Consider the following 21,740-nt stretch of genomic DNA (forward strand, 5'->3'; position numbering starts at 1 on the left):
AGCCTGTTTCCTGTAGACTTGTGAAGTTTTGTTGAAAGGCTCCAGAGCGGAATCTGGCCAATCTTTGTGTTTGGAGGGAGACAGGAGGGTGGCAGCAATACAGTCCTGCTGTGAGATGCTGAAAGCAGGTCGGTCCCAGTGGGGACTGAAATAAAATAAAACAAACCAAAGCTGCCCAGGCAGAGGATCCTGAAACGTGGGGATTTATCTGCACGAGGGGTTTGACTCAGAGCACAAAAGCAGCAGTGGCTGCTGCCAACTTCAGCCAGGCTCAGGGTTTTCCAGAGGTTAAAATCCTTGCTGGTCCCCTGCACGTCAGTGCTGGCCATTTGTGCTGATAATGGGTGTTACAGGGATCAGATATCTCTGCATCCGAGGAATTATGAGGTGAAATGAAAATGATGCTTTTTTGCAATCACTCTGAGTTGGCTCCACCAGCCCTGGCTGCAGAAGGACTCTCAGGAACAGTCTCAGAGGTGAATGCCAGTTTTCACAGCCTCCCATCCCACAGGGACAAGGAATTCAATAGTGCCCTATATTTTTAATGTGTTGCAGCCCTTTTGGTTTTTGCCTTTTTTTTTTTTTTTTTTTTTACAAGAAATAAGGGGAAAGAATAAAAGTGTTTAATTGCTCAGGATTAGCAGAACAGGCAGCCTGTGTCCTGAGCAGGATCAAATCTGTTTAAAAGACTCTTTCTAGTGGAGTCATTTCCCAGTTTCCTTTTCTGAATGTATTTGTGTGAAAGAATTTTGATTAGCATTTGCCTTTCCAGTTTGTTGTTAGTCCAAGGAATCTCCCTGTAAAACTGGCATTCAGAGTTAAATGGTGAAAATAGCCAATGTTACCAAAAGCAGTTAAATACTTTGGATCCCTTAATTGCTGCTTTTTTTTTGGGGAAGGGGGGGGCACTGAAGGAACCTATCTCCAGCAGACATGAAATCATATGATTTTTTGCTGCACTTCTGAAATGTTTTGTAATAATGAGCATGTGACTTAGCCAATTTAAAGCAAGTTCATGTCCAGTACACACACATGCAAACCTCTTCCTCAGTCCACAGAACGAAGCCAAAGCAAATTGGCAGAGCCTGGAGGAGCAATGTGACTTTTTGTTCTTGCATCACCCTGAGAACATAACCTCAAGTTAATTTTTCTGAAGTGTTGTTGCTACTGTTTTCAGCCTTATCTTCCCCTCGTGCCAGAAATATGCAGATTAATGAAGTTCAGCTTGTTGCACCCGTTTTAAATTTTTTTCTGCTGTGGAAAACAAGGGCACAAACACGCGAGGCCGCGCACTCTGTGAGCCTAAACCGAGGCTTTAACAGCTCGGGCAGCTCTCTTGAAAACCACAACCTGTTGATTTGGAATCAGCACAGCAGCTGGAATTCTTGCTTGCAGCTGCACACAGGGCAGGAACAAAGGAAGCTGAAAAGCTTCAGAAGGAGCAGAAAAAAGCATTTGTCACTGGAGAGAAAAGCGTTTGTTATCGGGGAGAAAATCCATCTGCGGGGAGCTGAGCCTTGGCACACCCCCAGCCAGTGCCCAACTATTGGCTCTTACCTGCCCTAAATTTAAACCATCCCCACTTAATTCCAAGTTCCTGTTTCCTTAGCCTCTGTTTATCCATATGTTCAGCCTTAGCTGTCTCCCTTTGCTTTTTTTTTTCCCCCTTGGTTAAGCTAAAGTTGCGTTTTACCCACAGGATTGAAATGAGTCATTTGATGTCCTGAGAAAACAAATCTAATTTTCCTGTGGTGAAAAGCAGCCATCCTTTCATCTGGGCTTCTCTTGGCTGCACTTATTCCGAAGTCTGAAGGAGAGGGAAAACCCGAGATCAAGCTCTGCTTAACCTTTTTTCCTTGCTCACAGCTGTAGTAAAACTCGAGCCTGTTTTCTAATAAACACTTGCACCGAGTCTCATGACTGGACGAGTAAACTCCATGACAGCACCGGGGAGGAGCTCCCAGATTATTTTGGAGGCCACTCGGGATCAAGGGCTGTCACATGCCGGAGAATGTGTCTGGGATCATGTGGTGGGGTGAGACTGCAGGGCCCTGCTGAGTCAGGGATGTGGGATCTGCCCTCAGAGGAGCTAAACAAGGAAAAAGGGGGATTCAGAGGAGCAGCGTTATGTTTGAAATCATGGGAAGTTTTCCTGGTGGATGAAAGCAAACCTCTCCAAACAGCTGGGCCCGGCAGTTGGAGTGATTTGAAATGTTCACAGGACTGTGCATGTCACATGTTTTCTGTTTGAGAAAATAAATGAGAATTCCTCTTTTCCCAGGGTGCTGGCACAGCCATTGGAGAGCTGCCCCCCTACTTCATGGCGAGGGCAGCCCGGCTCTCCGGTGCTGAACCCGATGATGAGGAGTACCAGGAATTCGAGGAGATGCTGGAACATGCAGAGACTGCACAAGTAAGAACAGTGCAAAACAATAATTAATAAAACACGGGGCAACTAGATGGAGTAAATAACCCCTTCCAATTAAACGAGAACGGGCCGAAAATCACTCGGTGTGAGCTCACGAGGGACTTCCCAGGGGTGGGAAAAGATCCTGCACTGGGGAGAGATACCTGTGGGGATGGCAGGACAAGGATGGGGCTTGTTGGAGCAGAAGCAACAGTGCAGGCAAATATTTGCTACGAGTGCTGCAGTTATTGAGACTTCCAGGAGCAGCAGAGGGAAGGTGGGGAGGCAGTGGGCTGAGGAACCGGGGGCAGAGGAGCTGCTCGGCCCCAGTCAGGGCTGTTGGGCTGCATTTAGAGCCTCCCTGGGCCAGGGGATGGTTTTCAGTCCCAGCTCATCCCTTCCAGATGACACTTGACTGGGGAATTTTTCTCCTGATGTGAAAATGCTCCCAAACTGCTCCCAGTCCCTTGTTGTCACTCTGCCCTTCGTTTCCTCGGTGGGTGAGACACTCTCAGTGTTTCAGCAAAGTTTGCAGTCGATGCTCTCCATCAGTCAAGCATTAGTGGCTAATTTTTCCTTCAGCTCAGGAGTTTGCATCCTGGTCACAAGTTACTGATGCTGTTTTAGAAGAAATTAAGCATTTTTTCCTCGTACTCCTTGCCACTGAATTTTTCCTCTGTATTTTTCCTTCTTATCCTGTTTTGTCTGCCACTAAGTTGAAATAAGTCATGAGACTGCTGTTAAAAACCAGCAGATGCTATTTAATATGCACTGATGTCTCTGAACTCTTCTGCCAGGGGAAGAGATAAATATATATTTATTTTTTTTTCTCCTTCAAAAGATGGATGAAGCTTTTCCATGAAAGTGGTTTGTCTGGAAATACTAAATGCAATCTAGTAATTCTAACAGTAAACCCTGTGTTTCCTGAGAGCCTCCCCCTCCTAGAAAGTTCCAGAGGGTTTTTCTGCTCTTACAAATAGTAAATTCTTCTATTTTTTTAAAGATGCAGCAGGGGGAAAAAAAGCATCTGCTTTGTTCTTTACTCTCTCATCAATCTTTGCTCTGCAAAGTAACCCCTGAGTGTATAAAATCCCCAACTGCATAAAAATCGAGTTGTGGTAAAAAAAAAACAAACACCCCAACAATGAAACCAGTGGAGCCCATGACTGGAGTGTCTGTGTTTCCTGAAACTCTCCCAGCAAATTCTATGTGTGTGCAGTGGTGGGAGCAGCCAGAGCTGGTTTCCAGAACGCACAGTAAGATTCTTGGGCAGAAGACTTTTTTGCTAGAGAGCATTTTGTCAGGCCAGGCCAAACTATAGCTGTACTGACTGCCCAGAGTAAACAAGTGGCCTTGTGGAATTAATGAAGAAAAATGATGCTGTTATTTACCACTACTTTTGATTTTATTTTTTCTTGGCAATCGGGTTTGGATTGAAACGTCTTGTTTTGTGGATGGATGGCCAGGAAAAAAAAAAAACACCAAAAAAACCCCCAACAATCTTTTAAACTCCACTTGTGGTTTGGTTTCTATAAACTCTTCTAGCGTGAGGCTTTGACAATCTGATTAAATTGCATTGTGCTCATAAAACTGACAGTTCAGTTTTTTCCATTTGCTAATGTGACTTCCTTTTTTTGCTTTTGGCTTCGCTGGTGTTTTCGCTGGATGTCTGTGGGAGACAGGCCTGCCTTTCCTCTGACCTCTGCAAATCCCCATCTCCAGCACAGCTTATCACTGCTTGTGCTGTCATTTGCATCCACGAGCCCGTGGTGATGCCTGTTTTTAAATTGCTCATTACTGATTTTTATTACCTCCATGGGCTTCTCCCACTCTTCCCAGGGCTCAGGAAAACACGGGGGCAGGATGTGACAAGTGCCCTGTGCCCTGGGGGATGCTCCAAATGCTTGATGGCAAAGGACAGGAGCCTTCTTTCAGCACAAAGGTCTTGTTCTGTCCAGGCTTTTGGAAAGGCCTGGGAATGGGTGTTGGATTTTGAAGAATAGCTGAGCTGCTCTTTGCCCACGAGGCAGAGCCAAATGGTTTGACGTGATTCCCTCTGTGTGTGTGTGTGTGTTGTTCAGAGAGCCTGGGCTGCTGTTTCTCAAAAACAATGGTAGTTTGGAGAAACAGATGAGGATCTTCTCTGGTGAGAATGGGTCATGCCTGTAACATCCAGCCTGAAGGATCTGTGACGGGGAATGTGCTGCTGGCTGGGCACTTAAAAAAAAAACCAAAAAACCAACCAAAAAAGGATTAAACAGCAGAAAGGTTCAGTGCTCCAGTCAGAGTTACACAGAGTAAAATGCTAGTTACTTTAGGGAGTCTATTGATGGATTTTCTGTCCTGAATCTCAGATCTGAGTGACCTCGAGCTGGGTTTTGAGAGAGCTCCTTGGCCTGCAGGTGACGTGTGTGCCTGTCTTGTACTTCCCATTAGCACCCTTCAGAAAAAGCCCCTCATTTTAAAGGAACGCTCACTTCTCCTTTCCCTGTGTCCCTGTGTGTGCTCACCAGTGAGTTCCAGTTACATAAAAGGGAGTGTTGGAGCTTCTCCTGCCTCGTGGCTTTGCCCTGGACAAGGAGGGTGGGTTTGCACTCTGGGCCCTTTCCCCTCACACACAGTGAGAGCCCAGCACGGAGCAGCTCCCTCTGATTTGTGAGCACTCAGGGCAGCATTTAAAAATCACCAGTGTTTAAAACAGTATTTCTGTTGCCTTTAACTCCAGTGGAATTCCAGAGCCAGGGAGTTTATCAGAGCTCCCCTTTCAGCCACAGGGAGTATCTCCAGCACAGCAGCCTCTCAGTTAGGGGAAGTGAATCCTGCTCAGTGCTGGGGCAGCACATTGGTAATGCCAGTGCACACATCCTTTGTGCAGCTGTGTCTCCACACACGTGTGCAGGGACTCTCTTGCCACTTGAACACTTGCTGACTGTTGAGTTTTCCCATCGTTTCTCTGTCACGCTGAAACACTTAAAGCTGAGGGAGGTTCCTGGTGACAATGAAGCTTTTTAGAGCCTGGTGACAGTGCTGGGCCTTGCTGTATCTTGGTACTCCTTGCTGAGAGGGGAAAGTACTGATATCTCTGTGCATATCTAACCCTTAATGACTGTAAGTGTTTGGCTTCATTAAGTGGCACATTTTTAAGGACTAATGATTTACACACCGGGCTTTGCTCCTGTGCAGCCTCGGGGCAGCCAAATTTCCACGTAAAAATATTTTCTAGTTGCCTGTGTTACTATCAGCCACTGCTGTTTGTTTACTTTCCAAGCCTCTGGAAGAACAGAGGCTTGGAAAGGGGTTAAATCCATGGAGATGCCGGGGCTGCAGCAGGGCTGGTTTGGAAATGACTGGGTGCCATCTGCACTCTGGGTGTCAGTTGTTGCTGGGACCTGTTTTTGCCTCCACTGAACCTTTGCTGGTTGTGGTTTGTCTGGCCATCACATGACTTCTCTGAAAATTCCCCCTCCCCTCCATTTCCAGTAAACTGTTTGAACAGGAGTGACTCAGACTGAAACCAGCTTCCCTGTAACCACAGGGCTTGTTAAAGAATTTGTCAACGTGGACTCGAGAGGGTTTGTATTAAACTGAGCTGCAACTGCTTTGGTTGCGTCAGGAGCTCCAGAGAACGACTTCCTGCCCTGCAAGGAGTTAAACTGATGAACTTTTGTGATAGTGACACTTGGACACATGTTAATCCCATCTTTCCAGCCTCCTGAGAGCCCGGGTGCCTTTGCCTGGATTGCTTTTCCACCTCTTCACGTGGGGTTTCTCTTTGCAGAGGCAGAACAAAGTCCTGCCACACCCAGCCCTGGCTGTGGGGAGAGCCCAGCGCTGTGTTCTGACACGACACTGTGACTTCACTCCCGTGGAATGATTAGATTCGACTAATAAGTGAAATCTTATTTAATTAGCAGTGTAAAAGGTGGCCAAATTAAAAACAGATCTCTCCCCCCATTCGATTTAATTAACAGCTCCTCTCTGATAAATTCCTACTTGAAAGGGGTTCTCTGGCTGCTGGCTGGTTTAATCAACATTTAAGGGTATTTGATGCAAGAAAAAAAAGAAGTTAAAGCAGACCACAAGCAGGTTTTTATAAAGCACTTATCACAAAAATGGAAGTGGAGGGGTCACGTACAATCACTGGGAAACCTCCACTTCTTTTTTTTTTTTTTTTTGCTTTCCCAGAACTAACTTATTTAAACTGAACATCAAATTCCCCTCATCATTCCTCCTGCTCAGTCTTCCAGTCACCCCCTTTCCTCATCAGCTTCCCCTCTTCATTAATTGTGCTGCACAATTAATGGGTGGGTGGTCACCAGGAGACTGGTCCTCACACACTCCAGTCCTGTTTGATGCCTGGATTTGTTAATTAGTTAATCTTACCTCTTTAATCTGTAATTAAATAGAAATTCAAAACTAATCCAACCTTGAAGCTTCACTGTAAAAACTCTCTATGAGTGCTTGGGGGTGAGGTGGCAAAGGGTTTTTCACGGACAGTGTAACGGGGGAACAGTCTGAGTAACAAAATTACTGAGTCAAGATAAGTCTTGAAATGAGTCAATGAAAGCTTTAAATAAGAGAACTTCATCTAGAGAACTTCCTGAGAAAAGAGGTAGCAAAGAGTTAATGGAGGCAGAGGGGAGACAATCTGTGAGTAACCCCTGTGTGAGGCAGCTCCTGGCTGGAGCTCTCTGGGCACTGGCAGGAGCAGGGGAGGCTCTGCATTGTTCTGTTCATTTGCACACCTGCTCAGATAAGGCAAAACCAGCAGTGGGTGTTGCATTACTAATTTCTGCTGGTGAGCTGGAGGTGACTCTCTGACATTCTGCTCCAAATGCCTCTTTGTGGCAACGTCTGTTCCCTCAAACTCCCTCACGCAGCCCCCCTGTTATCCTGGTGCTCGGTGTGTAAGGGCAGAAATCATCAATCATCAAAGGCAGGGAAGAAATCCAAATTACTCTGCAACATTTTCACTCAGTATTAGGTCAGGAGAATTTTTTTCAGTGACAAATTTCTCACCTAACAACACAGATGAGAAATAATGTCCCCGGGGGTGCTGGAAATTTTGGAAGCTGCACAGAGGCTGTGGAGAAGCAGGTAGTTGGATTTGCATGCTCTGCTCTGTGTGTGTTGGGAATGCCCAACACAAGCTCCTAAGGGGAAAATGTGGTTCTGAATAATTGATATTTCACTCCCCAATATTCCGAGAAAGACCAATAAATGACCAAAAGCTGGGTCAGAAAAGCTGCTTCAGAGTATTTTGTCCAGGGAGAGCCTTCAATAACTGATAGAAATGACTTAGAATGTCATAACCAAGAAAATGGCTGCTTCCCCCCCCCCTGCTCCAGACACTGTTTAAATATCTGTGTTGTACAAGAGTCTGGTATGCAGAGCACTTGGAGCTGTCTGGGAACCTCTGAGGGAGAGCTTTGCTCAGAATTGCCCATGGGGCTCTCAGGGAAGACTTTTGTGTGCTGGAGGCTTTGTCAGCTGGGGAAGAAGTTCCTCACTTCTGTTCTACAAGTGATTTTCTGGTGTGTGGGTTTTAATCCTTAACTTATTTCTAAGTTCCTTGTGGAGAAAGTGTGGGGTTTTTTCCAGTGCTGATGGCCCTCCTCAGATTTGTCAGAGACTGAAAAAGTCAATTGGTTATCAAAAGTCAATCATTTGATTAGCAAAAATCCCTTCCTTTCTTGGTGGTGGTGGCTGAAGCAAAGCAATAACTTCCTTCACTCCAGCGATTGGGAGCCCCTTCCTTACAACACCTGGATCTGAAACTGCCTGAAAATAGGACCTGATTGGTTTTAATTGGATTTTAATGGAATTGCTGTGAGTAGATTGGCAGAGCTGTGGCTTTGGGATCAAAGAGCAGCTCAGGGGGGGTTTGGGAGGCAGTGCCAGCCCAGCTCTGGCTGAGAGCAGAGGCTGCAGAGCTCAGGGGCTGCTTGTGGGAACCAGAGGGGTCAGAGGCTCTCCCTCTCCACTCTGGAATGACAGGAAGACTCATCTTGAGCAGGCCCTGAGGCAGTTTCCAGCCCAGCCCAACCCCAGCCTTTTGCTCAGAGCGTTTGTCCAAGGCTCAGGTTCCTCAGGGATTGTCAGGCCAGGTCTGGGAGCCCTCAGGACCAGGGGCTGCACAACCTCCCTGGGACATCTGTCCCTGCTCACTGCCGGGTCTCCTGCGAGGTGTGAAGAGAAAGTAGTGCTTTAGCAAGGGAAAACATCATTTTCCTTCATGTTTTTGTGCAAAACTACCAAGTGTCCAAGTGGACACCTTGCTGTTGTGGCTGCACAGCCCCGGTGTGAGGAGCAGAGGTGGCAGGGGATGTGGTTCCAGGGGCCTCTGCCCTGCAGGACACATCTGATAAGACTGAAAGGACAAGCTCCTTCCTCTTCCTTCAGGCCATTTCCTTTAATTGTGTCTTATTCTTTGCAGAATTTCTTTATTCTTACAGTATGAAGCAGAAGGGCTTTATCTGGGGAAGGCTGAGAGCTTCAGTTCTGGCTGTGGGAAATGCTGGCTTAAATTTGAGTTACAGACCCACTGAGCTCTCTAATGTGTGTTAATTTGGGGGTTTCCCTTCCAAAGCTGAGCAGGGTGTTGGGCTGTAACAGTCTAAAACCTTGAGCCTGCAGCTCCTGAGATGGAGCTTGTTATGAAGAAACATGTGCTGGTTCTTGCCACAAGAAGAGGGAGATGAAATGGTTCTTACCCTGGTACAAATGGTTAATGAAATTAATACCTGGAAGTTCCTGATGGATTGACCTAGAGCTGGTTGAATTCTTGGGGAGGAACCATAACTTACCATAGAGTGGATCCATTACTTGGAATTTTCACACCTTTGCTCCAAGACAGGCTAAAATTAAATGAGCAGGGAAAGCAAAGCCTGCTGTTGGGATGGACACTTTGTTGTGCTCTGTTCCCACAGGACTGGCAGAGGATTCAGCTCCTCCCAGGGCCCTGTGGCTCCTCAGGTCTGTCATTTCTACCACCACTTTTAAAATCTGAGGACAATGAGTTGAACTGTGTTTTCTATGGAAAACCTTTGTTTTTTCTGACACAAGGACTAATTGCAGTTCCTCATAGGTCTGAGTTTCCAAACTCAGATGTCCCAAAGATGACCAATTGATTTTCCAGAATTTAATGTCCCAGAAAACCCCAGACTTTTTGTGGAGTGTAGCTTATTTCCTTCTCAAACTTAGCATCTGGAATGTCTGTTCTGTGCCTGTTGTGTGTAAATACCTTTCTTTTATCTAATTTCAGTTCTTGCTTAGTTCTGCCACCTTCCCTTGGCTGCTTCCAGCAATCCTTGAAAACCTCCTCCAGCTTTCTCCTTTGGCAGCCCAGTTTCCCAGACAGGACCTTTCTTTCCCAGATTCCTGAGTGAGAAGTAGGTTTAAACCTTACCCCTCTCACCCTCTGCTCTCCAGGCATCAGGGGGGAAATACCCTCTTTTAGTTTGCCCTTTCTTTGCACTAAGCTGGAATTACTTTGGAGAAAGCTGGAATAGGGATCCAGAGCCCTTCCCATACACATTCAGATGCCAGGAATCATTGGAGCTGATGGATTGGGAGATCATAAACCACAATCAGAATATTCCTGCTTGTACCTTCCTCGGGAGATCTGTCACCTTTGGTTTCTTGTGTGAAATGGTCACTGAGGGGTGAACTGTTTGCTGGATTTGATCCCTGTTCTCCTCACCTTCTCTCCAGGTTGGTGTGTTGCTCCTTAAATCCCTGCTGATCTCCCTCCCTTGCAGGGATGTGTGCTGGGCCCTCCCATCCCACAGGGAGCTCCCTGACTTCTGTGGAGCTGCTCCTCTGCAGTTAATCCATTATTCCAACGAGTTAATAATTCTTCCCAGTCCTCTGAAATCCTGGAATCCACTGCCTGACCACAAATGGTCATTCTCCCATAAGTTGTGTTTGATTCCATTGTGTTGGGACAGAAAGCCAGAAGTAACAAAATACTGAGCAGCTCATTTTTAACATAACTCAGATGTTTACATAAAGAGGGGCACTGTCTGTGTAGGCAGCTCTTTAAATGTTAAGGAATCTATAATTTTGATAATCTGAGGTGGTGCCTTTGGACATGGGCTTCAATCTTTGGGGGGGGGAAAGTGTTCTCTTGAGTTTATTATTTGGATGGTTTAACTTTTTCTAGTAAGAAAAACGTTATAACAGTAATATAAATTATACTCAGACCTTAAGGGAACGTCCACTTCATCACATTCCAGTCACACATTTGGAGTGGGGGGTCTGCCCTGGGATGAACATCCATCTCTGCAGCAGCTCCAGTGCCCTCCTGGGTTGTGGGGAACCATCGAGGTGCAGCACATTCCCTTCAGATCCCTCTTTGTCTTGTTATTTTCTCCATGTTCCTCCATGCTCCTGTTTTCTCTCAGAGTAACAAATCCTTTGTAACCCCTTCCAGGCCCTCCAGAAATTTATTTTTAACTTGTTCAGGGCACCATCTGCCAGGTGATGAATATCCTGCTGGAGCAGTTCCATGAATGCATCACTGACTTCCCCCCATCCCACGTTAAGGCCCCGGGTGATCTTACGAGTAGGGAACATGTACACGATGGACTTGGGATGCAGTTTAGTCTCAAATATTCCTTCCCTTCTTCTCAAAAGTACTTGAGGTATTTACAGCAGCAAAAAAAAAAAAAAAGGAGAGTTTTTTAGGCCTCAAATCACTGGAAGTTTGGGTCGTGCCTTTCAGGGGTTGAGCTGGTTTGTGATGGGGGGCCGGGGCTTTCCTGGTGCTCCTAAAATCTGATTGCAGCTCCAGGTTGGAGAATAAACTGTTACATGGCATAATCTGGGCAGGCTTTTGAGCAGAGATCTCTGGGGAAGTGTTAAGGTTGTTCCTGTAGGGATTGTTCAGATCTCCTTGATGCCATCAACTCACTCCCTGCAGCTCCATCGACCACCTCTGCTCTTGGAGAGGAGGAAAAAAGAGGCTTCACAATTTCATTGTGAACAACAAATAGTGGCTGTTCTGCTTCCTGATTAATAACTCAGTGTTACAGAGGGAAAAGGGGGAAAATTGATTGATTAAAATAGTTTTTTGTCTTGAGCTTGTCCATTTTTGTCTTGAGATTTGTCCAAATCTGGTGAGGAGCTTGTTCCTCACTCGAAGGCAGAGGAGCTTGTGCAACTTCACCGAGGGAGAAAGAAGAGAGAGAGAGTAAATTATAAATGGAAACCAAAGAAAACAGAGGGGTGGGATGAAGCCTTGGAGTTAAGATTGTCTGTTAAGTGTAGTTAAGATTCACTGTCAAGAAGGACATTTTTCCAGGGATAGAAGGTCCCTGTTTGCACAAAGCTGCTCCACAAGGCCCCTTTGGAGGAGGAACACTGTGGTAAATCCCACTTTGCAGCAAAACATGTCATTTCTCTTCTCTGTCCCCTTCATTTTGGAGGTGTGGGAGGGCTGGTTTTTTTTTTTTGCTTTTGTTGGGATCAATGAACTGATCAAACTGAGCAGATCCCAACCCACCCGAGCCGAGCCCGGTGAATCAGCCCTTCACCCCCGACCTTTTGTGCCTCTTCTGTCCCCCCCAGTTGTGGGGATGTGATGATTAACCCAGTGAAGTCATGTTTAATCACTTCACCTCCCTCTGCCTGCGCTGCAGAGCTCACAGGAAATGTGTTCCCAAACCCCCCCAAAGCAAACCACCTCTGAAGGGAACACGGCGAGCTAAAATGTTATAAAGAATGAATCACATTTAGCTGAGAGGCCACTCTAGATCCTTTAATTTGGGGGGAAAATGTGGTGCCTGTAAGTAGCTGAACTTTTGTCTTTTTTCATATATATATATATTTATATAATTTATTTTTTTAAGTGCTGAAAGTTGTTTGATTTCAAACTATTCAAAAAAAAAATAAGAGAAAAGATTGTTCCCTGTGCAGGCTTTGGAAGGGAAAAAATATCATTGTGAAATAGGTGAAAGTTGTGAAACTGGGGGTTGTGTTGTCGGAGAAATGAAACCTTGAAGGGGTTTTATTGTTGCAGATGTCCCAAAGATTTAACAGAAAACAAGATTTAAGGAAGGGACCAAACGGAAATAGTTGTGAATTTGTTTCATAAAGTCAATATCGAGGCTGCAGATCCATAGTTTTGTTGCAAACCTGGGGGGTTTATTAACCTGGAAATTATTCCTGCCTGTGATTGTGTTCTAAAAATGCAGTGTCTGTATTTCTGATTATTTTTGTAGGGGAAAAAAAATCCTTAATTTGTCTTTGGGCTTATTTAGAAAGTTTGGAAAAAATAATAGGAAAGTTTGAAAGCTTGAAAAAGTGAAAAAGTTTTGGAAAAAAAACCTGAAAAAATTGGGAAAAAACCTGAAAAAGTTTTGAAAAAGGCTTCCAAAGTTTGAAAAAATGCTTATTTTAAAAAGTTGGGAAAAAAAAGAAAACAAATTAGAAGTTCTGGAGTGAAAGTTTTAGAACTTAAAAATGTACTTTCCTTGGACACAATGTAAAACCAAAACTTGAAGGAGAAACCATCTGAGAAAGAACTTGAAAAAAATAAAGTTATGAATTAATAAGGTGAGAAAAATTGCCCAAACACTGGTTTTGTTTTGGGGGGTTTTTTTGAGATAAACTGTTTTTTAAAACACTTCCCTACTGGGTTTTATAAAATAGTAGTAGTGGTGGTAATAATAATAATAATAATAATAATAATAATAATAATAATAATAATAATAGCTGTGGTGGTGGTGGTGGTTATTATTATTATTATTATTATTATTATTATTATTATTATTATTATTATTATTATTATTTTTTATTTAGCTGGAGGGAAAAAATTAGTTTGAAGGCAGCCTTGAATTCTGCAGCAATCAAGAAACGTGGGTGAGGAGAAGCTGTTTCTTTTTAAGCAGTTTGGTTAAAATTGTTGCACTGGGCTTGCCCTGAGTTAATAAAGTCAATTTATATATAATTATAATAATATATTTTATTTAAAATAAAGTATTAGGTTATAGGTCGTTTGCTAGAGAGTTTATTTCCAATTTCTGTGACTATTAATACAACAGTGTATTGGAAACCCAGTGTAAAATAATGATAAATCACCTGGTTTGGGGTTTGCTTATTTATAATCAGACATTCAGACCCCAAGGTGTAACTCCTGCTCAGAGGGAGAAAATTCCCCCTCACAGAATATTCCACAGGGTTTTTAAATTCTCCTTAAAATTAAAATATCCCACTGTAATAATTAGGAAATCTCATTTATTTGGCGTTTTTTTTTCTTTCAGTTGAAGGATTTGCTTTAATTTGGTTTATTTTCCCAAACATTAAGAATAACAAATAGAATTATTCTGCCTTCAAGTCATCGGGTTTTTTTTTAATTTGAGAATTTGACTGTTTTAAAGCCCAGTAATGGAAAAAAGGCTAATACTTGAAAAAGGGGTGTAAAAAGAAGCAACTGGCTTTAGCACGGATTTATTCTTTTTTTTTAGTCTGCCATAAAGAATTATGTCAATTTTATGGCTCAGAATTTAAATAATATTCCAGGACATTGTCAAACAATTGTAGTTTTCTTGCAGTGCTGTGTAGAATTGAAGGTTTCAACAGAACTGTGACAAAGCTAAAATTGCATAAATTTAAATTTCCTGCATTGTCCTGTCGTTGCTTTAGTCAATAATTAATGACATTCTAAATTCTCCAATTCTGTGGTAAAATGTGGAATTTGGAATGTCATTAATTATTGATTCGAGCGATTTCCTTGTGTAATTTCCTACATAAGTTTCCTACAAAATGTTAATCTGTGGTTATTGCTTTGCTCCTGGAAAATCGGCTTTTTATTGCTTCTTTGTGGGATTTTAAACAAGAATTCCTAATTATTTTTTCATGTTTGCTATTCCCAAAGATTCCCAGCTTTCTGTACCTGCCGTGGCCAAGGCTGAGCAGGGAATTCCTGACCCTGCTTTTCACTTTTGGAGATGGTTTTGCCTCAAAATGATTTTTCTCCTCTTGTAAATTCACTTCTCACATCCAAATAAACTGCTTGTGAGAATATTTTTGCTTTTTAAAATTTTACAATAATTTTATGATAAAAGTTATATTTATTTTTGTTTGGTTTTCTGTTGTTGTTCCTGAGCATTTGGCAAATGTTGAGACTCAGGAGGAAGTTCTGATCCCAAAATAAAAGCACGTTCTGAGTGTGTCACAGGGGCTGCACCTTCACTGCTTTGAAAGTATTTCAGCTCCAACTTCAGGGATTTTATGGAATTTTACAAGCCAGTACCTGGAATTGGGTGTTTTGCTGAAGATCCTGGGCTTGAGAGAACAGATCTGAGGAAATAATGGGATTATTGTGTTTGAGAAAGTGCCTTTTTAGCACTGAAGGAATTCATTCCCTCTGCTTGGGTAAGGAATGAGGCACTGGCATTGCAAAGATAAGGGGAAATAAATACTGGAAAACCTGTTTCCAAACACAGGGAGCTCAGTGCCACTGGCAGGGATTGGGAAAACAAAATCCAGTGGCTGCGGGTGGTCAGTCCCACCCTGAGCACTGGGAATATCCCTCTGCCCCCTCCAAGCCCAGCCTGGCCTTTTGGGTTTAAAATTCCTCCCCATTCCTAGTGGGAAAATCCCAAAGCAAGGAGGGCACGGGAACCACACACATTTGGGATTTCTTCCTTGGGGATTTGCCTCAGGAATCCTTTGTTTTCCTCCCTGCAGGACTTTGCTTCCCGGGCTAAACTGGCCGTGCAGAACCTGGTGCAGAAGGTTGGATTCTTTGGGATCTTGGCCTGTGCCTCGGTGAGTTTGGGCTGAGAACGGGGGGATCTCTGGGCACAGGTGGAGTGTTTGGCCATGGGATTAATTGTTTGCTGTTTCTGTGCCCTCTGTGGTGCTCAGGGAAGCGGGATCGTTGTGGGATTGACGTGGAGAAACCCCAGTCCTGGATTAGAACCAAACACAGGGAATTCTGCATAAAAGCACAGCTAATTTATTATCCCTTCCTTCAGCTGCACTGTTGGGCTTCAACACTGGTTCTCCTTGGAAGGTGATGAGTTTGAGATAGTTTTGTTTCCTCTTTAATCCATCAAACCCAAAAGGTGCAGCAACGGTGCTTTATCATTTTCCAAAGATTAATCAATTAATTCTCTAGTTCAGCCTGGAGTGGGGAAACCTGGAAAAACAAACAGGTATCAGGTCACTAAAGATGCCAAAGGTTTGTCAAAGTGAGGAAAACTTACAAGACATTCCTAAAATTCCAGAGGTGTGTCCCTGATTCAGGCCAGGAATTCTCCCTGCCTTGGAGGCTGAGGCCTGTCTTGAATCCCTGCCCTGGGAATCTGCTGGAACCCTGTTAGGATTTCTTTAGGTGTTTATGTACAAGGGGACAGTGCTTGGCATCCTCAAATCCAGAGGTACACATGGATTGAAGGGTGGAAAACCACCTGGATGAACCCTGACTGGGGTGTCCATCCACTGTGATCCTAAACCTGCTCTTTGGGTCGTTGGGAACCAGAGAGGGCAGAACGAGGAGGGAAAAGTCAGTCCTGGCTCTGGAGCTACAAATGCTGCTGGTTTATTTTCCCTCTGAGCAGGAGGTGATGGGAGCATCCCCAGCGAGGGGGGTTTAGTGCTTTAAGTAGGGAAATGCTGTTCTTTTGGGGTAGAAAAATATGGAATTTGAGGCTGCAATGTCTTCTCTGTATATGCTTGATGCAAACTGGTAGGAATGGCGTGCCTTGTTCATCCCACAAAATCCGTGGGATGGGATTACAGGGAGGGCAGTGCAGGCCCCCCATGGTCCCATTCCTGTGGGATAAGCACAGCATTAGGGTGAGGTGTTCATTCCACAGTTGCCCAGCATCTCCCAGTTTCCTAAACTGTGGAGATGACAACACCAAGCGTTACTCAAATGTGAGCTGGACAGGATTCATCTGGTAGTTGCTGCACGGAGCTGCTGTTCCCTGAGCTTTGGAACTGGCTGGAGGTTACAAACTGTTCCCAAATCTTCCCAGCCCTCAGGCTGCTCCTTCCCTCCTCTGACTCACCGTGACCTGGGGCACATCCCTGTGACCTGGGGCACATCCCTGTGACCTGGGACACATCCCTGGGACCTGGGGCACATCCCTGTGACCTGGAGGGCATCCCTGTGACCTGGGGCACATCCCTGGGACCTGGGACACATCCCTGTGACCCGGGGCACATCCCTGTGACCCGGGGCACATCCCTGTGACCTGGGACACATCCCTGTGACCTGGGGCACATCCCTGGGACCCGGGGCACATCCCTGGGACCTGGGACACATCCCTGTGACCCGGGGCACATCCCTGTCCCCAGCACAGCTCGGGGGTGGCAGGGATGAGTTCCTGGGGTGGCTGGGCAAGGAGAACACGAGGAAGGAGCTGGTAAACACGAGAGAGGTGACGTGTAAACATTTTGTAGTTCCTGCTGAGTAATCCTTAAACATTTGCCGAACTCCTTCCCTGCTCGCTGCCCCGTGCCCGGAGCTCCGGCCGGGCGGGGGAGGGATGAGGAGCCATCGATCCCCCGGGAGGCACCTGGGGATTTGTTAATGTGTTTACTGAGCAACTGCGGAGCAGCTGTGGAAGGGGAGAGGCCCGGGAAAAACAGAGATCCAGAGCCGTGCATTTGTGTGGCACCTGAGGGAGAGGAAGGGAGAGAAAGGCAGAGAAAGCCAGCCCCCCCCCCCCCCTTCTCTTCCTTTTTGCTGCTCCTCTGTGTGCTGGAAGGTGCCTCCCTCACTCAGAACTGGGACCTTCCTTGAGGGTTTTAATTAGGGGTTTATGTGATGTGTTTTTTATGACTGGAGAACTTTCTCCCAGAGTGGTGGTCCTGGCCCAGCTGTGGGTCACTGTCTGTCGAGTGGTGGCTTCTAAATGCAACAGAAAAGCCCCATCAAATTGAATTTAAAGCTCTGCAAGTTCATCCAGTGAGGACAACTGACTGTAATGTTGATGAGTGGCAATAAGGAAGCCACAGTATTGTCCTGAGCCTGTTTCTGTGGAAAGGCTGCTCTGGGGAAGGAACAAAGCAAGAATCAGCCCTGAAAACCCTCCCTGTGACTTGGGAGAATTCACCCTCCTGGCTTTGTGGGCTTTTTTTGGCGACTCCCAGCACTGTCTGTGTGTGTTTTCAAAGCCAAGCCCAGGAACAGCCTCTTGGGGCCTGGGGTAACTCCTGCCCATGTCTGTTGAGTGCAGGGCTGGCCCTACAGCCCCACAGCCCCTGCCCCAAGGGCTCCCTGCCCCAAGGGCTCCCTGCCCCAAGGGCTCCCTGCCCAGAGCACTGAAACCTTCTGTGAACTCCCCAAAACCCCTCAAACCACCCAACCCAGAACACCCTGGAGCTGGGCTGGGTCAATAATTCACCAGCTCCTGTGCCCAGAGCAGCTGCCCCAGGGCAGGTCCCTGAGGTGGAGCTTGTCCAGGGACCATTTCGGGCACGATCAGAGCCCGTTTCAGGTTTCTCCCTCTGCAGGTGCTGCTGTGGGTGCTCATAAATCTGAATTGCTGGGCTGGAACAGCCCAGTCCAGCCCTGCTCAGCTTCCTCCCACACTGCAGGTGCCCAGTCAGCCCAGGCAGTGTTGTTATCCTTTATTCTTTACCAATCCTCACTCTTTATTTCATTATTTATGTAACAAAACACCGCCAGTCCTGCAGTTTGTTACCTCAGTACCACATTGCTGCTGTGATTACACACTCCCCTCAGACACTGCCCCTCCACTGCAGGCTGAAAGGTTGGAATTTGGATACTTTCTTGGTTTCATTTCAAAAATATTTTACAGATAGTATCACAATACCAAAAGTCAAGCCAACAGTTTAATAATAATAAAAAATTCGTTTAATTTCAAATGAAATGCATATGCTTCATAAAATCTAATCAGTGCTTTTAAACTGGATACATATGACCATAAATGCCAGTTTTTAGTGTAGTTTCTCAGCTGGAAATCACCGGGGATCAGTTGGAGCACTGGCTTCCAAGAGTGATGTGCTTGTCAGGGAGAAAATTTGATAAATCACTCAAACTGGCTTTGCTGTGGTTTCTGTGCATTTCACATGGAAAACTTGCTGCTGGCTTTTGTCAGAATCCAGGGGTAAGGGGGGACCATGAGAATGGAATTGTCTGGGACATGGTGGAGCTGAATCCCAGAGTTATGTGGTGTGACAGCAACAGTTCTGTAGCTCTGGAGACACAGGAGCTTTGGATCGAGTTGGAGAAGGGGAAACTGTTCATTTTTCAGGGTTTCAGAGTCCGTCGTGCTCCTGTTCATCCCGGTGTGTGCTGAATTCCTGAACCTCTTCCCCTTCCCTCCACAGATCCCGAACCCCCTGTTCGACCTGGCCGGGATAACATGTGGGCACTTCCTCGTTCCCTTCTGGACCTTCTTCGGTGCCACCCTGATTGGCAAAGCAGTCATTAAAATGCACATCCAGGCAAGTGCTGCCCCTCCCTCGGCCTTTGGGGGTGGTGGAGGGGGAGACTTTTCTCCTTCTCTTACCGTTCCACTGTGTTACTTCCTAATGGCTTGTGGAGTCTCCCTGCCCGACCTGAAGTCATGGAAATTAATTTGGTGCAAAGGCTTTACAATAAAGGATCTGCTGGGCTGCTCAGGCTCCCAGTGAGTAATTTATAGCCCCGGAGGAAGGAGCTCTGTGCTGACCCGCTCAGGAAATTGGTGGTTAGCCAAGGTATTTACCTACGGCTTTTACCAGCTCGGCACTCATAGTGAACTTGCCTTTTTGGTAAGACCCGGCTGCAGAGGCTCGGGAGAGGCTCTTTTTAGCTCAGCTGAGCACGTAGAGAAACCCCCGGTGCCCTGAGCCCAGCCCGGGGCTCCTCCCTGGGCTCCTCAGCCCCCCTCGCAGCAAGGTCGGCACTTTTGGGACTCCTCAGCCTGGTTTTGATGTTCCCCTTTGTCCTGTTCCCTCAGGGGCTGAATTGGACAATCCCAGTCAAAACCGTTCAGTTTTGCTTTTAAATGCAGCGTCCCTGTTTCGTGCTAAGGGAGGTGAAGTGTTGGTTCCCTGGGGACCCTCCAGGTGTGGTCAGTGCTGGCTCATGAGCTGTGTCTCTGTCTGGGGTGTTTTCAGCTGAGTTTGGGTTCTTTAAGACAGTGCCTGTACCTCTGTTGCTTGGAAATCTCTGCAGAAATTTCTTTTTCAATAGCAGAAGCTTTTAGTATAAAATTACTCCTGTAATAACCTCACCAAGCTGCTTTAAAATCCTTTGCCCCGAACAGGAGATTTCAATCTTCAGCTTTGTTCCTCCCATCGTTTTGTAAATGGTTGTTTTACTCTGCCCAGCCCTTAAACAGAAAACAACAAATAGATTTGGCAGTTCTCTCGTTTACTGGGATGGAACAGCTTTTCCTCCACACTTATTTTTGTATTATCTGAATTTTTTTCTGCTTTTAAATCTCTGTGTCTGGCAGCACAGGGAAGTGAAATAGCATCTGATCAATATTCCTTTTATTGCTTTAATTGCCCTGTTCAGCTCCCCCAGTGTTTGCTGTGTAATTTATGGTGCTCCACGCTCGGATCACATGGAAGTGCAAAACCATTTCCCAGTGTCTTGTACAGTTGGTAAATCATCTGATTTTATAATGGGCTCAGCTATTAGAATTCTCTTTTTCAGGCACACTCTTGTGCAATAGCCCTGATTTTCGGAGTGATCTGGCTGAACTTGGAATTTAGGAAATGTGAGAGTCATGGAAAAGGCCTTTAATGAAGTGTTCTCCAGACAGGAAGCAGTGACTGGAGCAGTGGCCATCCCGGAGCTGCTTTGAACTGGGCTCTTCCTCCAGGCCACAGGATCCTTGGGTTGGAGTCACATCCCCTGTTTCCAGCCTAGGAAGGGCAGCTCTGCTTAGATCAGGCTTAAATTGGTCCAAGGAGGCTGTGGGAACTTTGTGTACCCTCGTCCACTCACAGTCTGCTCACCCTGATGTCAAACAGGACCAAGGGGAAGGAGCAAAGGCTGTTTTATCAACATTTTAACTGCTTTGGGAGGAAGGGGAGTGGTGAAATGTCTACACAGCCATTGGGATGTGTTACAGGAGTTTTTAATTGACATTCTCTGTTCCAAGCAGGCTGTTGTGTCACAGTGACAATCCCACAGGTGCCCAAAGGCTCCTTGTTCTTCACTGAGTATTTTTTGCCATGTTCTGTCTGAGCCACGTGGACTTGGGGACTGAAATATGTTATTTTTCCCCCCTGTGATCCTCAGGTCCCTGTGTTTGTGTAAGGGGATGTGAATTTTGCTGCACAGCCGTGGCTGCTTTTCCATTAAAACTTTGTTGACGGAGTAAAGTGACCTTGAGCTTCTGGGAACGTGGGGCTGGGGAGGACACGGATGGTCGGGAACAGGCTACGAAAACATTGCAAGAGATGAAATCTGGGAGGAAACAGAGGGAGAAAGGGACCAGCTTCTTGAAGGGAATGCTGAAAAGGGAAGGTTGTGAAAGAGGAGAGGAGGGGGAGCTGTGGGACTGGGGGGGAAGGGACACGAGGCACTGTCTGTGCCTCCCTTCTCATCCCACTCCTCTCCTTCCTGCAGAAACTCTTCGTCATCATCACCTTCAGCAAACACATCGTGGAGCAGATGGTGGCTCTCATTGGGTGAGTAATTAATACCTGCCCTCATTAAGTGGGAAAGCAGTGCAGGGCTCAGAGCAGCTGGGCTGGAAATGGGGCTTTGTTTCCAAGCCCAGCTTTGGCCCCCCCAGGATTTAGGCCTCACCTCAAAGTCCTGCCAGGAACAGCCCCCAGGGAGGGGCTGCAGGAGCAGCAGGAACCTTCCCCCAGGAATGGGAGGCAGCTCTTCCAGGGAGACATTCCTGCACTTTTAGCTGCAAGGGGGCTGCTTTGCAGGGACTTTCTTCAGGGTTGTAGTGAGAAAAGTTATAGAAAATTATATTAACATATTATCTACAGTTATAGTATATTTATAACTTATACAAGTTATAAATATTTATAACTTATACAAGTTATAAATATTATAAAATAATTTATAAATACATTATTTTATATATTTATATATTATAATACCTTATAATATACTTTAATAATAAATATACAATAATATATTTTATATTTATATATTATATATTATATCTATTAATAAATACTTATAATATTTATATAGTTTAGATATTATACTGTATTATGGATATATTATAGATATGTATTTTACATATTATATTTATAGAGAAAATCATAGAATTCCATGATTCTATATTAAAACCTCGGGATTTTATGCAGTGTTCCAAGATAACACTGAACATCTTCCATACAGTTACACATTAGACATTTACAATATTAAATCTCTCATAAAACATCA

The 21,740-nt window shown here is 45.4% G+C and overlaps 1 protein-coding gene across 4 annotated transcripts in view; it reads left to right on the top strand.

Annotated features, from left to right (window-relative positions):
- The window catches only part of VMP1 (vacuole membrane protein 1), a 58,479-nt gene that overhangs the window by 26,308 nt on the left and 10,431 nt on the right, over positions 1–21,740 (top strand). For 3 of the 4 annotated variants that reach the window (XM_064678013.1, XM_064678011.1, XM_064678012.1), the window contains 4 exons: positions 2,282–2,413; positions 15,101–15,181; positions 18,719–18,835; positions 20,958–21,019. In XM_064678013.1, coding sequence (XP_064534083.1) covers positions 2,282–2,413; positions 15,101–15,181; positions 18,719–18,835; positions 20,958–21,019 — 392 coding nt within the window. Of the gene's footprint in view, positions 1–1,996; positions 2,036–2,281; positions 2,414–15,100; positions 15,182–18,718; positions 18,836–20,957; positions 21,020–21,740 lie in introns of those variants that run through there. The other variant, XM_064678014.1, reaches the window with a different exon arrangement.

The sequence above is a fragment of the Pseudopipra pipra genome, chromosome 21, assembly GCF_036250125.1.
Source record: "Pseudopipra pipra isolate bDixPip1 chromosome 21, bDixPip1.hap1, whole genome shotgun sequence".
Taxonomy (NCBI): domain Eukaryota; kingdom Metazoa; phylum Chordata; class Aves; order Passeriformes; family Pipridae; genus Pseudopipra; species Pseudopipra pipra.